General features: G+C 43.8%; 3 protein-coding genes across 7 annotated transcripts in view; 2 read left to right on the top strand and 1 right to left on the bottom strand.

Annotated features, from left to right (window-relative positions):
* Window positions 1–3,383, top strand: part of SENP5 (SUMO specific peptidase 5) — a 51,037-nt gene extending 47,654 nt beyond the window's left edge. For all 4 annotated transcript variants that reach the window (XM_030330656.1, XM_030330658.1, XM_030330654.1 and 1 more), the window contains one exon: window positions 110–3,383. In XM_030330656.1, coding sequence (XP_030186516.1) covers window positions 110–220 — 111 coding nt within the window. In that variant the 3' untranslated portion in view covers window positions 221–3,383. The remainder of the gene's footprint in view (window positions 1–109) is intronic.
* NCBP2 (nuclear cap binding protein subunit 2) overlaps window positions 1–13,542 on the bottom strand; it is a 34,077-nt gene extending 20,535 nt beyond the window's left edge. Inside the window, exons 1-4 of one of the 2 annotated variants that reach the window (XM_030330660.1) lie at window positions 13,396–13,542; window positions 8,545–8,726; window positions 5,538–5,676; window positions 4,954–5,021 (exon numbers count right to left, since the gene is read on the bottom strand). In XM_030330660.1, the coding sequence (XP_030186520.1) occupies window positions 4,954–5,021; window positions 5,538–5,676; window positions 8,545–8,726; window positions 13,396–13,473 (467 nt within the window). In that variant the 5' untranslated portion in view covers window positions 13,474–13,542. Of the gene's footprint in view, window positions 1–3,707; window positions 5,022–5,537; window positions 5,677–8,544; window positions 8,727–13,395 lie in introns of those variants that run through there. The other variant, XM_030330659.1, reaches the window with a different exon arrangement.
* A 94-nt stretch (window positions 13,543–13,636) lies between these two features.
* Window positions 13,637–14,443, top strand: NCBP2AS2 (NCBP2 antisense 2 (head to head)). Its single transcript, XM_030330661.1, has one exon. The coding sequence runs from the start codon at window positions 13,703–13,705 to the stop codon at window positions 14,000–14,002; it is 300 nt and encodes a 99-aa protein (XP_030186521.1). The 5' UTR covers window positions 13,637–13,702; the 3' UTR covers window positions 14,003–14,443.
* The last annotated feature ends 1,527 nt before the right edge of the window (window positions 14,444–15,970 follow it).

Raw genomic sequence — 15,970 nt, 5'->3', positions numbered from 1 at the left:
CAATGTTTTTACAACGAGTTTAAACTTTAAAATGCCACCTTAGGCCCCATTCTGTTAGGTCTGCATCAAAGCTCCATATGCCATTTAAGTGTTTCTGGGACTTTTGCAGTACTGCAAGTGCCTCGCCTTAGAGCAGCCTTTCCAGTTTTCCCAAGAGGACATGCCCCGAGTGCGGAAGAGGATTTACAAGGAGCTGTGTGAGTGCCGGCTCATGGACTGAAACTCAGCAGGACTCTGGAAGGTCTGACCAAGTTGAAGCAGATGGTTTGTTACTTGAATCTCCAAACACTTATTTGAATTTTTACAGATATTTCAGATCAGTGGTGTTGGGCCACTATTGTTACCTCAAATTTGTTTTTTGCCCTATTCATTTCTCTAGCTACCGTGTACTATTTTTTAATGTTCAGTTTGGTTTCATTTTTAATTTTATGGATTCCGTGTGTTTCCCCCATATTTAATATTTATTATCCAAACGCATGCATATAGACAGAGCATGCAGTGCAGAGTATTAAAAAAAAAAAAAAAGCCTAGTAGATTTGGTGCAGCTTTTGAAATTTACTTAGACGTGAACTGAATACAGGTTTAAAATTTAATCCCAGAACCTAAAAGTGCAGGATGTTTTTGATACAACATAACTTTGAGAAGGATCGTTGTTCCCTGGGGTGTAAAGGGTAGCTAGGAGTGGTGGTTTTGACAAAGCCAGTCCTGTTTTATCTGCTGCACCTTTCATGGACTTCCTTCTCCAAATGAGTCTTGCAGAGTGAATTGCATTCCTTTTGAAAGGGTGAGAAGTGGCCAAAACCTGACTGGTGTGTTCTATTTATACAAGCACACTTATAAGTGCAGTGCCTACTTTGGGAGGAGTTGATTAAAGACAACAGCTTTTGGGGGTGGGGGGGTCCAGTTATTTTAACACAGGAGAAAATGTCAATCTTGGCTTTAAGAATTACAACAAATGCCTAAATCTTATAAAGGCTTTTGCTGGAACACTGAATTCTCTGGATTTATTAAAAAACATTAATATCCATCAAACTAGTAGTCAACCACATGAGAATTCAGCCTTTCCAAGAGTAATTTACAAGTTGTCACTACCCTTGTGTTGTCTAAGATGTGGCAAATACCTTTCTATTTCAATGGTGTTTAAATATTAATCTTCAGAACTAAAGACTGACCAGGTCTTTTGCAGATGGGTGGGGAGAAGAGGAAAAGTAGTAAGACTTGCTTGCACAGGAGCACAGCAGATGTTACTAGACTTTTTTTTGCTCCTACCTCTTTAGTGATCTCAGCAGCATGCGGGGCTCCCTCAGTTGGCCTCTTGTTGACCAACCCTGAGACTCCAGAGCTGGAGTCCTTTTTTCACTTCTATCAACCTCGTCTTCTGGGGAAAAGCAGAAGTGACCCTGTCCTAATACTTCGCTGCATTAGGATTAAAGTAATGGATCTTGCATCTTTATTCTAGCCTTTTGTGATATTTGAAAAGAAAGGAAATGAGGAAAGATGCATGTTAAACTACTCAATTACCTTTTCTGAACTGGGGCAGAAAAAACAACAGAGGTGTATGTAAGCATCTCAGAAGCTTACACCAAATACCAAGTAAATGACAGAAGATACTTGGATTTATGCCTGGTTAGGTATGGGGTGTTGGAAATAAAAAGCTAAAACGTGCAGTTAAACTTGGCCATGAGGTAAGGTTTCCAGCAGTTGAAGGTAGAGTCAGAACATGTTTACACGCAGGGTTCCCATCCCCTGACATTCCAAGCACCAACACCAGTGTTTACATTGTAAAGAGCCCCAGCATTCTCCACACTCCTCTAGACTTCGTGTAAAACCAGGTCAGTATTTCTTACTGTGCTTCAGGTCGCTAAAAGGACTGAGATCAGAGGCACTTTATGCTGCTACAGTTAGGCTTGTGTTGTCAGCATTTGCAAAGATGACAATTTAAAGTGAGGAAGAGACCCTGAGGTTTTCAGACATTAGCTAATTATGCAAACATGAGATTTTTTTCAAATCTGCATGTAAGACATTTGCCTAATGGGAGAAGGGGCCAGTTATGCAGTGGCCAGTAACTAGGCTGTGGATTCACAGTGTTTTATACTTTAGAGCTCCATCTCACCTCCTCACTGACAACCAGGCACGTAGAAGAGGCAGAACTGTGTTCTGAATCTTTAATGCTCAGAAGTGGAGTTGCCAGTTTCCTCCAGTCTGAGAAACGGTCACCTCCTTGGCGCTGAGGCAAGCAGGGGTGCTCAGAGGTAACTACAGTAAGCTGCCCAAGTCCCGCTTCCCTTTCACTTCCAGCTTCATAGGGCACCTTGAGGTGTACTGTCAAGCTTGCTTTTGCCTAAATGTCAGATGTTTTAAGTATGGTTCAAAACGTTCCTCTATTCATGAAACTCGGTTTTAGCATACAGAGTTGCTTTTCCCCCTTGTGATTAGGTGTAAACCTCTATTAGCCCAAACCCTACATCAGAGGGGCCTCTGTCCTGATGTTTGCAATAATTGCTTCTTTGCAACAAAGACATTTTTTGAATATAGTCTGGGCTGCTGGTGGAAGAGACAGGCATTGTTTTATTGTCACTAGCTTGGCACTGAATTGTTTGGGTGCCCACAAAGTGGGCAGACCTTATGCTTTTGAGGTTGGGTGCAGGCCTTGTACAAACTAAAAGCTGCTTATGATGTGCCTTCAAGCTGCCTGGTCCATCAGCAAATTACTAGTCTGTTGTTTCTTTCCAGTGATTTGTCCTTATGTTAAATCTGTAGCCATGAATGTGGATTTAATTCAACTTGTAGTTCTCTTAAGAAGAAAGGGAACCTCTAAGGAAGGGAAAGGAAGCAGTTGCTGCCAATAATCCCCACTTTCTGGCTTTGCATTGTATTTTCTACTTCTGAGTGACACTGTCATCTTGGAGTCACGGTTGGAACAAAACAACAGCCCTGACTAGTGGAAGAGCTGCCCTTTTTCTTTGCAGTTGTGTTCACTGCTTCCCCGGGTGAGAAGGGCTGACTGGGAGAGCTCTGGGTGGATCAGACCCTTCACACGAGAAAAAGTATGTTAATAATAAATAGTGTGAATTGAATATACTGACTACCTGCTCTGTTTAATTATGTTAAGAAACCAAACTAATCAACAGTTGTAAAGCACCTACTTCTATTATGTGCGAGGCTCTGCCTCCTGGCCTATAGATAATTAAGACCTAGGGAATATACCGTCAGAGAAATGCAAATTGTATTTGGGTGTTACGAAAACAGGCCTAGATAAGCTGTTCACTTAAATGGTACCTTTGGACAGAAAAAGAATTTATTTAAAGATTGTGATCATGTAAAATTACTCAAACCTTCTAGCAAAAATATTTTTTTGAAAAATAAACTAAATGCCTTTATAAACGTGTGTTCTCTTGTACTGAATAACACGTACTGTTTGGGAGAGTGACGCTCTTGTCACGACAAAGCTCATTTACGAACAGTGACCAGTGTAAGCTCTAAGCAGCTGACCCAACAGTGTCCAACAGAATTTTCTGCAGTGATGGCAATGTTCATATTTGCATGCACTACAACAGCCGCTACCCCCATGTGACTCATGAGCTCGCTATTAGACATGTAAATTCTGCACATTACTCAAATATTCCAGATGTCTGTTCCAATGTCTCTCTTTATAGGTGATGGGCAGAGATGATAACTTGGTTCAACAATTCAAAAAGGAACCACTGTCTGTGGAAATCTGAGTTACGTTTTACTACAACATTATAAAATACGTTAATTCAAAGTACAGCGTAAAAGAAATATTTCAAATGAAGTGTTATGTCTTCATTAAACATCTGCACTTACAGCTAGTCATAGCTCTTAATCCAAGTAATCAACTTGAACTTAATGAGAGAACCTATACTTTAATGTGAAAGATGTTCCTATTAAGGTACTTCATCTCCAACTCTCACAAACCTTAGAAGTTAGGAGATACTTTGTTGATAGATGAGAAAATTTCACTTATATGTCAGGGAAAATTATATTAGACTAACAGTTACATTAGAGAAATCAACTTATGCCTTATGAATACAAAATAAGTTTTGTAGACTCCCTTCTCTAAAGAAACCATCAGCTCCCTGTCCAGGCTCTGACACTCCGTAAGCACAATTAAGGAAAAAACAAGACAGACTTCAGTATGAGAATTAGCCAAAACACATTTCCTGAGGGAAGCAATTCTGATTGTTCTTGTTATGTGTTCTCTTGATCTTCAAGCCCTTTTTAAACCCAGTCCATTCCTAACATCATTCTGAAAACAAATCAGTCTGACGCATAAACCCTTCTGTAGCTCTAAGTAAAACACATCTTTTGAAAAATGTATAAAATAATAAATACTCAAGTCTTAATACATATAGCATATAAGCTGGTGGTATCCCCTGGCTTACAGTCTAAGGCTTACTTTTGCTCCAACAATTTAGGAAGTTGCCCTGACTCCTAAATTTGCCTTTAGAGATTAGAACTCAACCCAGAAACAAATGTAGTTGTCAGACTTCTAAACAGAACAAAGCTGTACAACACAGCAAAGCCCCATTTATTACATTTTATCTCCTGCAAACCTGATTTTTAATAATTCCAGGCCCCAATGTAGACTGTGATCGTACTATCCATTTAAAAATTTTTCCATCTTCCTAAAAGAAGTGTGGTGTTTGGGGCTGACAGATCAACATCATAGATCGAATCTGTTGCCATGGAACACAAATTCTGACCTGGTAACCTGACACATGGCCAAGATTGTAAGACTATAGATTTAAAGGCATTCTTTTGGATTCTGTCCTTTAATAGTTTTCAAAGGAAAACCAGGAAAAGGCTTCCAGCTCAGAAGAGACCTTGATCAAAGCATGGTACAAGTGGACAGGTTTGTAGACCTTGGGTAATGCATGGCAAATTGAACAGGCCAAAGGACTGAGTTTTCATGATGGGGCTCTCACCACTCACTGGTTTTGGGCCAGTTTTCCATAGCCTCCTCTCCCAGCGTCATAGTCCTGACGATACTCATCTCGTACCTTAATTGAAAAGAACACAAGTTACATTATAGAGAAGATTGGGATAGCAAATAAAGTAAGTTCTACACCCAACGTGGGGCTTGAACTCACAACCAAGACCAAGAATTACATCTCTACTGACTGAGCCAGCCAAGTGCCCCTACTAACAGTTTTTTACCAAACATTATGCTCATACTCTTTCACCAGTATTCAAAAGTAGCATACTCCAAAGATTACTCAAGTTAGGCTATTTTTTAAAATAAAAACTTAGAACTTATTTCAGTGCATTTTCCTTTTGTTCTAGACACTTGCAGGTACAAAATATCTAGGCCCTGGCAGAAGTCCAATAATGGTTGCTTGTGAAAATGTATACAATCTGTAATTTACCAATCCTAATGGGTAGTTTTCAGATTCCCTTCAAGCGAGGGTTATAGGCACAAAGTTATTTTCTACAAGAGCAAACACAAACTGACAAAATCTTGTCATTAGGACTGAAATCCTAGGCAAACCCTGAGCCAAGAGAACCTTCCTGCATACCTGGCCCCCAGATCGCCCACGGCCATACTGCCTGCCCTCCTTAAAGCCTGCGTCCCAGTCTGTGCGAATGATCCGGTCATCCAGACGAGTTCCATTTATGTACCTCATGGCATTTTCTGCATCTGCTCTTGAATAATATCTTAAGTGGAAGTATTAAGGAACACTATATAGCATTTCTCCAAACATTTTTAGAAATACAGGAAACATCTAAATGAAGCTGAGATAAGAAAGAATACAAAAACAAATCCAACCAGATAGATTTCAGAGACAGTAATCTGGCTTGCACAAGCTTGTTTGAGGTTGGTCCAAAAGCACTTACAGGGTTAACTAAGATTTATCCAGGACTACTGACTGAGATTTCCTGGAGAATCTTGCCGATAATGATTTGGTCCCACTGTCCCCATATTTTGGTTTGTGAAGTATAAATATGTTCAGTGCAGGTTTGGATCACAAACTGCACACTTCTTATCCAAAGAAACAAAAGCATCCAAATCTGAAACTGTATATTCAACAACCTTAATAAAAAGAGATTACAGTGCATATGGAATCGCCATTGCATTTCATTAGAAGGAAAGGCTCTATCAGGTTAGTTGTTTCCAAATCTATTTAATTAGGTCTACTAAATCTATCTTTGGAGTGGTATTAAAAAAAAAAAAAAATCTCCAGGGACACTTGGATGGCTCAAACATCCAACTCTTGATTTCAGCTCAGTTCATGATTTCATGGATCGTGAGTTCGAGGCCCACGTGGGGCTCCATGCTGAGAGTTGGGGAGCCGCCTTGGGATTCTCTCTCTCCCTCTCTGCTCTTCCCCTGCTCATGCGCATGCTCTCTCAAACTAAATTAACATTAAGAATCTATATATTAAAAAAACCTCCATAAGCAATTATGATCATTGGCTGGGTTCAGGGAAATGCTGATCTAGATTTTTTCCCATGTCTTTTTTTTTTTTTTTAAGGCTTATTTTGAGAGAGCGAGCAAAAACATGCACAAGCAGGGAAGGGGCAGAGAAAGGGAGAGAGGAAGAGAGAATCCCAAGCAGACTCTGCACTGTCAGCATAGAGCCCGAAGCTGGGTTCAGTCTCACAAGCCACAAGATCATGACCTGAGCAGAGTCAGATGCTTAACCGACTGAGTCACCCAGGCGCCCCTTTCCCTCTATGTCTTTAATTACACAGGTAAGGAAGCACTTGCAGAAATTCCAGTGTCCAACACCTACACTGCTGGCACATAATAGGCATTCAATAACTTTTTTGCTGAATGAATGACATGAGAAAAGGGCAAACTGAGAGACACCACTGTCCACAGCAGCCTTTCCTTTGGGTATTTGCTATTATGATTGTGAATCTCTGACCTACAAGACAGATGCAAAAGCATTCCAATTCTCAGACTGATTATTAATTATAAGGTAGATTTTCTTTGCTTTTTGTGTTCTCATTGTTCTCCCTGTGAAGAGGCAGATATAAAATCTGAGCACTCTTGTCCTCTGTGACTGACAGGAGAATGGAAGAAGCTTGCAGAGCCTAGAAATCAAATACCAAAATCACAAGTTTGGAATAGGTTAAGTAGGGCTTCCATTTCAAGCTGACAGAGTGAGCATATTCCTCATTTCCTTCTCAAGACCCAATTAAAATGACAGAAAAGATACACCCAAAGAACAGAAAAGGCCATCAGGAAACCAGAGATTCAACAAAAGCTGATGGAAGACTGCTGATGAAAGAAAGTCACAGTTTGAAATATTCTTGAAGGAGCTTAAAGGAGACAGCAAACACATGAGGCTCTCAAAAGTGTGAGACAGCAAACGGTTTAATTAAAGGTCTATATGTGGGAAGACGACCCGGTAGCAGGAAGGCATTTAATCCTAGGCAAATAAAAAAAGAGTGACAGAATTCTGAACAAATTGGAGGAACTAGGGTTAGGGCAGTGTCTTTGATGTTAGTATGACAAAATAAAATCCCTTTCATACTAGCATTTGGGAAACCCACATATCCCAAAGGCAAGGCAGAAACTTGAGACAGAAGATCTGCTGGGGTCTACAGTTAGCCTTAGCCTTTCCCTGATTATGATCAGAAACCTAGGGATCACCAGACATTTAAGGAAAATTTACAGCATAAATACAACCTGCCAAAAAGAAAAAAGAAATGGTAATTTGGGACACACAAAAAAGTTTTTAAAAACACACTGTTAGATCAAGTCTGGGAAATTTCTCAGAATATAAAGCAAAACGACCAAATACGAAAATATTGGGGAAGAACCCCCCAAATGATAAATCCAGGAAGTCCAACATTTATACAATTTCCAGAGAAGTAAATTGTTTGGTTTTGACCTATAAAATCAAGTTCTATATATCTACATAATGAAATATTATACAGCCATTAAAAAAGAAGTACACCTACATATGCTAACATAAAACAATCTCTAAGGTAGAGGGCAGAAATTAGTGCATGCAGTATGCTACTACACATCCACAGGATCACTTCTGGAAAGATACCCAAGAGACTGGTAACAGTTTCTAGGTTTAGAATAGTACAGAGGTTTTCACTATACCCTTTGAACTTTTGGTCAGCTTTCCACCCCCACCCTGCCCCCATTTTGAGTAGTCTTCACGCCCAGTGTGAGTGTGTAGCCCAACATGGGGCTTGAACTCACTACCCTGAACTCAAGACCTGAGCTGAGATCAAGAGTTGGACACAACCGAGCCACCCAGGTGCCCCCGCTTTGGACTTTTGTAAATATCATGAGCATATACTTTCAACAGATTGTTTCTTAAAGAATCAGTTATAAACAAAAGCATGGATTTCAGAACAGGATGTAAATGTTATCAGCTTTCACAATTCAAGAGTGTAGACACATTGGACAGGAAGTTAAGAGGGAGATGAAGGAAGAAGGAGAGGTTAAGTACAGGGATGCTAATTAGTGGATGGCCTCACTCAATTTTTCAACAGGTGACTAGCCACTCTAGGCCCACCCTCATCCAATAGCTTATGCCAGACACATAGGAAGGATACTCCACAAAGCAGAACCCACATGCTGTCTTCTTCATCTTATCCAGGCCCATAATGATTTTCTTTATGTCACCACTTTTACTGAAAAGTTCATAGATTTGTTCTTCAGTTGTGTAAAAGGAAAGATTTCCAACATACAACGTACAGCTCTTCTTCAGTAATTTTTCCTGTTCTTCATTGTCACCCTGGAATTTCAAATAGAGAAAAAGTTAAGCAACACAATCTACGAAGAGTCCTGCTTAAACAGTATTCAAAGTATGGCAATTAGTTCTGATTTGGGAATCAGCTTCTTTCTCATCATCCCAGTCTACCACAAATTCCTTGCCAAAAGGAGAGAGGGAGGGAGGGAGGGAGGGAGGGAGGGAGAGAGAGAGAGAAAGACAGGTGTTCACATTCTAGGAGGCACATCTGCAGGTCCAGACTGCTTCTAGGAGACAGCCACAACTTGAGTCATGTTGCACATAGCCCTCCTGTAACACACTGCTCCCAATGGCATGCCTTTTCCCTGCACACTCCATATCCTCAGCATTAGATCCTTCTCTCATTGTTAAGTTTAATACACTAGAAAGGTCTTTTTTTGTAGTGAAAAATAAGTGCATTTTCAGACAGGGTATCCCTTATAATACTCTCCTAGAGAAGAGATGGTTTACATGTTCATAGATTTTTCTGAGTTTAGGAGAAAATGTAATAATCACTAAAAACGAGTGCTTATGTTCTTGACAGCCTTCCTAATTTGGAAGACAGGATGAAGCCAGAGACAGAAACATAACTGGCCTTCAGCCAACACACTTCACAATACTTGGGACTCATCATGGGCTAGATCTAGTATTTTATATGCCGGCATAGAAACCAGTTGGCCATCTTGGATCTCCTCTTCTAGCCTCCACAACGGGCAGGACAGATGCTGACTAAATAGAAGGCCTACCCACTGATCTGCTCTCAGGCTCTCAGGTTAAGGCTCTAACACCAACCATACAGTGGTATTCCAGTTTGGAAAGTGGCTGGGTAGATCCACACTCAGGCCCCCAGAGCACTTTACCAAGAGGCCTCCCTTCTTCACTTACTACTCTCTATATAATGTTGATCCAGCTTCCTTCACTCTAAGAATAAGACTTTGCATTGCTGGTCTCTGAATGCTTTGTAGCACAGTGGTCACTCAGACTAACAGATCTCATGTGATCACGTACAGTGGTAGAACAGAGGAAAAGACAAACCATCTGAACTCAACGTCAAGAGGAAAATGATGAGATAAATTATGGTACATCAATAAATATAAAACTATGCAGCCCCAAGAAAAAAGTAGAACCACATGCAGCGATGAGGAACATCTCCAAGATAGCACACTGAAAAAAGGTACAGAACAATGTGAAGGGTATGCTCCAAATTATTACTGTTTTTAATGTTTACTTATTTTTGAGAGAAGGACAGAGGATCCCAAGCTCTGCGCTGACAGCAGCAAGCTTGATGCCAGGCTCAAACCCATGAAACCACAAGATTCCAACCTGAGCTGAAGTTGGGGACTCAATGGACTGAGCCACCTAGATGCCCCCAAATTATTATTTTTTTAAGTATGAATATACATAGATCTCATACACAAGAAACAGGTATATCTTCCTCCAGGGACCACAGGCCAGAGACTTCCACCTATGAATCGCATTTAATTCTCAGAACTGAATGAGGTAGGTCCTTTTGAAAGAGAGAGTGTGTGAGCAGGGGAAGGTCAGAGAGGGGCAGAGCGAGAGAGAGCGAGCACGTACACGCAAGAGAGAAAATCCCATGCAGACTCTGAGCTGACAGTAAGGCTCAAACTCAGGAAGTGTTAGATCATGACCTGAGCTGAAACCAAGAGTTGGACCTTAACCAACTGAGCCACCCAGGTATCCCGAAGTAGGTCCTGTTTTATTATCATATTTTACACCTGAGAAAAGACAGTTAAGTAATTCATTCAAGGTCATACAGCTACTCAGTAGTTGCAGCTGGAATCCAAACCCAGTCTTAGCCCCAATCCCATACTTCCTTAAAAAGTACACAGGACAAGTCATTCTACATTAAAAACAAGTTTTCAGGGCAGGCAGTTAAGCATCAGATAGATTAACGTGGCTCTATCAGTTAAGCGTCTCAGGTGGCTCAGTCAGTTAAGCGTCTGACTTCGTTTCAGGCCATGGTCTCACAGTTCGTGAGTTCGAGCCCTGTGTCAGGCTCTGTGCTGACAGCTCAGAACCTGGAGCCTGCTTCAGATTCTGTGTCTCCCTCTCTCTCTGCCCCTCCCCCACTCACACTCTCTCTCAAAAATAATAAACGTTAAAAAATAAAAAGAGAGAGACAGAGACAGAGTGAGCAGGGAAGGGCAGAGAGACAGAGACACAGAATCCAAAGCAGGCTCCAAGCTTTGAGCTGTCAGCACAAAGCCTGATGTGGGGCTTGAACTCATGAACCATGAGATCATGACCTGAGCTGAAGTTGGTCACTTAACCGACTGAGCCACCCCAGCACCCCTTTTAAAAATATGCCTGGGTGGCTCAGTCCATTAAGCATCCAACTTCAGCTCAGGTCATGATCTCACGGTTTGTGAGTTGGAGCCCCACATCGGGTTCTGTGCTGACAACTCAAGAGCCTGGAGCCTGCTTTGGATTCTGTGTCTCCCTCTCTCTCTCTCTCTCTGCCCCTCTCCCGCTCCAAGTCTCTTTCTCTCTCAAGAATAAATAAACATCAATTTTATTTGTTTGTTTTATTTATTGCTTGCATGCAAGAGTGGGGGAAGAGCAGCAAGAGAGGGAGAGAGAATCTCAAGCAGGCTCTGCACTAACAGTGCTCTAACTCACGCAGGACTTGAACCCAGAAACTGTGAGATCATGACCTGAGCTGAAATCAAGAGTTGGATATTCAACTGACCGGGCAACCCCGGTGCCCTGAGTTTTCAGAGCTTTGGAATGAGGCATTAAAGTAGATTCACCTTATTTGTATCACTGCTGTTACTGATTTATTAAAATTACCAGGAGGCCTTTTCTTAATTCTCCTTTTCTCACACATGTAAGTAATCCAAACAAATAGCCTATTCCAAACAAACAGCTACAGCTTAAGACAACTGTGGTGTAAGTACTTACTTAAGGAATATTCATGTGGGTTCCATTCAGAGAACACCAGAAATTCCTCATGATAGTATCTTACTACTATCTGAATAAAGTTACAGGTCCTTTAGACCGCACAGATGAATAACAGAAAAAGTTGAAACTTTTCACAGTTTTAATCTCATAGGATACCTGAAATTCAAGATGGTTATGATGCAGGGAACTTTCTAAAGCAACGAGAACTGTAAAAGTGATAGAAGTGAGAATCTTGCTTGGCATATAGTAAGCATTTAAAAACGGCTGGCTTAGTGAATGAATTTAAGATCATCCTCAATTTGGCCTCAAAATTAACTTTTCCCTACCCTACTAACACATTTTTGCATTCTCCATGCCCACCCTCTTCTAATGTTTTATTTATTTTTGAGAAGGAGACAGAATGCAAGGGGGTGGGGGAGACTGAGAGAAGGGAGATGGAGAGAGGGGGAAGGTGAGAGAGAGAGAAAGGGAGAGATGGAGGGGGAGAGGGGGAGGAGAGAGGCGGGAAGAAGAGAGAGAAATCTGAAACAGTCTCCAGGTTCTGAGCGGTCAGCACAGAGCCTGATGCAGGGCGAAGTTGGAGTCTTAACCGCCTAAACCGGCCAGGTACCCCTGCCCACATTCTTCTGAAAACACGTCCCTCCTTTCCTGTCACAAGCTGTCTTCCTTTTCTGAATCTTCACAGGATTCCCTTATCCTCACCATTTCTGCTCTAGATTATGATTACTTGCCACTATTTACAATCCCTATTAGAAGATTGTAAACTCTAAGGGTACGGAAACAATATTCCCTCTCCCTCTAGGACTTAGCAGTTTCGGCAACAGCACTCGATAAAAGTTTACGAAATAACCAGTGGTTGATGAGTGTTGCTCCACTTCAACACTGCCTCTGCTGATACTCAACAGCCCACCTTGAATATCTGCAGCCTTTCCTTTTCCCACAAACTAAAACCTCCCTCTTCTGAAACCCAGCAGTTCTCTGATCTGGACACCTAGACACTTAAAAGTGCCTAGCTGGGATGGTCCACCTTCCCACTCCGAGGGCTCCTTAAGGTTGGAGACAAGGCTGAACTTTGTGTCTCGCCAGCCCACTGCGCAGAACTTTGTAGGACCAATCTACTCTGCCAAGGAAGGAAAGGACCACAACGACAAAAAGCTGATCTAACTTAAAATAAAAAAGCACTAGGGGCACCTAGGTGGCTCAGTCAGTTGAGCTTCCCACTCTTGATTTCAGCTCAGGTCATGATCCCAGGGTCACGGGATGGAGCCCCGCACTGGGCTCCCCGCTGGGCAGGGAGACACCTTGGGATTCTTGCCCTCTCTCTCCCCCTCTGCAACTCTTCCCCGCTTCTGCTCCCTCTCTAAAAATTAAAAAAGTAATAAAAAGTCCCAGTACCTGGGTCAGGAAAGCGCCCCTCCATACTCCCCCCAAGTGTCAAAAGGACACCTTTTGCCCCTCATATCACAAAGTCACCTTCCCAAGCCATTGCCTGTGAAAACGCAAGCCACCGTTACTACTGCCGCTGGAACCCCTCTGCAGGGAGCAGCTGCAAGGGAAAGGAAAATGAGCCTCAAATTCTCTATGAGATAAGGGCATTCAGCCCTTTCACCATCCGTTCCCCAGGAGACACCGGGCCTCATTTCGCTTTTCGGGAAACCAAAGAATGGAAAACGACATAATGAGACAACAGTAAGCCGATTCTGGGCGTTCTGGCCCTGGGCTTTCCTTCTCGCGTCCCGGCCTCCCTCACCCGGAAGTGCTGGTCCCGGTACTGGCTCAACTCCACGTAGGAGTCGCTGCGCAGCGCCTTCAGAAGGCCGCCGGACATAGTGCAGAGAGGTAGACGAAGACGCCGCCACTCAGGGATCAACGAGGCAGCCGCGGCGGCGGCGGAAGCGGAAACGCGCTGAAGCGGACGCAGAAGGTGGATATCCTATGGACCAATCCCAGCGCGGTAGTGTCGTCACGGGGCGGGGCGGGCGCAGACGTGGTCCGTTTGGGGGAGTCGTCGGTCGGAAGCAAGAGCTGTGGCCTCTGGGTTCCGGGTTGCTCCGAGAATGGTTCTTCGGCGGCTCTTGGCCGCGCTGCTCTACAGCCCGCAGCTGGTGGAGCGTCTGTCGGAGTCTAAGCCCATCCGGCGTGCGGCGCAGCTGACAGCCTTCGCACTGCTGCAGGCCCAGCTCCGCGGCCAGGACGCAGCCCGGCGCCTTCGAGCCCTTGCGGCCGGGCCCGCGGGTTCCCTAGGTCGCCGCGCTGCCCGCTTCAAAGACACCTTCACTCAGGAGCTGCGCCGCGGCCTCCGGGACCGCCCGGGGTCACCCCCGGGTAGCCAGAGGGGCCCAGGCGCAAACCCCTAAATCCACGCTGGGCCCGATCAAGGTCACCGGCTTTCCTTTCTGGGCTCGACACAGGCTTCGGCGGTAAGGAGTCACCGTGGGCACTGTGCACGGCTTCGAATTCTGACTCAGATTGTCGGCCTTCTGGGGTTCCGTTCATCAGGGAGCCCAGGCCAAACCGACATCCCCGGTGAAGCCCTGTGATGCGACTGGACAATGTGAAGAAAGCCCCGAAGCCTGACAGAAGCAGATAGGCTGGGCCCTGATGTACCGTGTACAGAGAGCTATGAACCAAACCACAGCCGAAAGAGTGCCCTCTGCTAATGGGACTAAAACTCGTGCTAGATGCTGCTACCTCTGCACTCACAGAGCAGCGCGCTACTTCCAGGGGGGGAGCATGGATGGAAGGACAAACCTGCAGCTGCCCAAATCCTCTGATTAAATGTATGAGCTGAGTAATGATGTGAGTGTGGTACTTCTCTGGCAAGATGGGCTAGGGTTCCTGGGGACTATGGGCCCATGGTAATACTAGTTAACGCATTTTGAATGCTTATTCTGTGCTGGCACTTGATAATTGCACTCCGTGTGGATTATCTCACACTTTACAACCACTTTCATATGAGGAAGTGTAGGTTACATCCTTACAGAGTGGGATGTGAATACATGAGTTTGATTCCAGGGCCTAAGTCCTTAATTACAAGTCTCTGCAGCATTTACCCTGACCTTCAATGCCTGCCTTCACCCCAGGACCTCCTACCTTCAGAAGTCACCACTGGGCGTTAGGACCACTGCCTACCATGGAACAAGCTGTCTGGATTCCTAGTCCCAGTTTTAGAGGGTTTGGGATACAATCAAGACTATGGCCCAGTTAATGGACCCGTGATTAGGAAATCCATGGTATACAGAAATGTCTTGTCATCTGAGGCTTCTGACTGAATTTCTGATTGCCTCTAGTTAGGCTCCACAGCTAATCATGCAATCTAGGGAATTTGAAGCCACAGGAGATGTTTTTAGGCTGGTGACGAGCAAGAATTTATATTTTGGCCTTTCTTATAGTCACAGAGAGGAAGCTGGATATGGCCAGAGACCTCCCATGGGGATGGAGAAGCTAAAGTAGCTTTCCTAATGTTCATACTTCTGATTTGATATCCCATCAGAGGTGCTGCTATTTAATCCTCTCTGCGGCCAGAAGTTCCACTGTCCTGATGACCAGAGTCCTGATTTGGCATCCTACCCCCTGTCCTACCAAAGGACAAGTCCTCCCAGACCAGAGACAACTCTGGCTTCTTCTTTGAGGCTGTCAATGAGGAGCCTGAAGACCTTGTTCCTTCTACTGCCTTTCTGCCTCATTGGTCTCAATCTCACTCATTTGTCTCTGGATCTCAGAGCAGCAGAATATTAGCGGTCTCCAGCTGGACCCCCTACCCTCAACACAGGTCAGCACACTCAGTGGTAGGTCTTTTCCCAGACTGGCAGAGAGCAAAAGGAAGCATTGCAGGAAGCCATGAAGCTACTAGACAAACTGGCCATTTTGGTAAGAAAGGGAAAAAAGGCAAGAGAGGGGGACAGTTGTTTATTTCTCATGGAAGAAGTGTATAAGAAGTAAGTTCCCTCCATTTTTGTAGAGGGAGTCTGAGCAGAGAGAGAAAACAGAGTCCTTTCTATTCTAGTGACAGGTGATTTAAAAGGCGAAAGATTTATGCGATCTGAAGAGAAACCAGAGTATAGTGACAGGTGATTTGGATGCCTCCGCACTTCATTGGAGAAGCCTCCAGGGATTGTAGTCACTGGCTTGCCATCCCACCAATTACCCTATGACTAAAGAAACAGACCAAATTCTTCCCACCATTCCCAGTGGCAATAATCTTCCAGCATGCCTTTCAAGCTCTAAGTTCTGCCAGAAAGTGAAGCAGGAAGCAACGCCTCCTGCTACCCTGCAGGGCAATTCTGATTCGACCCTTGATGCCACATAGACCTAGATATGAGTAC

Source organism: Lynx canadensis, chromosome C2 (assembly GCF_007474595.2).
Source record: "Lynx canadensis isolate LIC74 chromosome C2, mLynCan4.pri.v2, whole genome shotgun sequence".
Lineage (NCBI taxonomy): Eukaryota > Metazoa > Chordata > Mammalia > Carnivora > Felidae > Lynx > Lynx canadensis.
The sequence above is the reverse complement of the archived record's forward strand: the minus strand, read 5'-3'. Positions and strand labels throughout refer to the sequence as shown.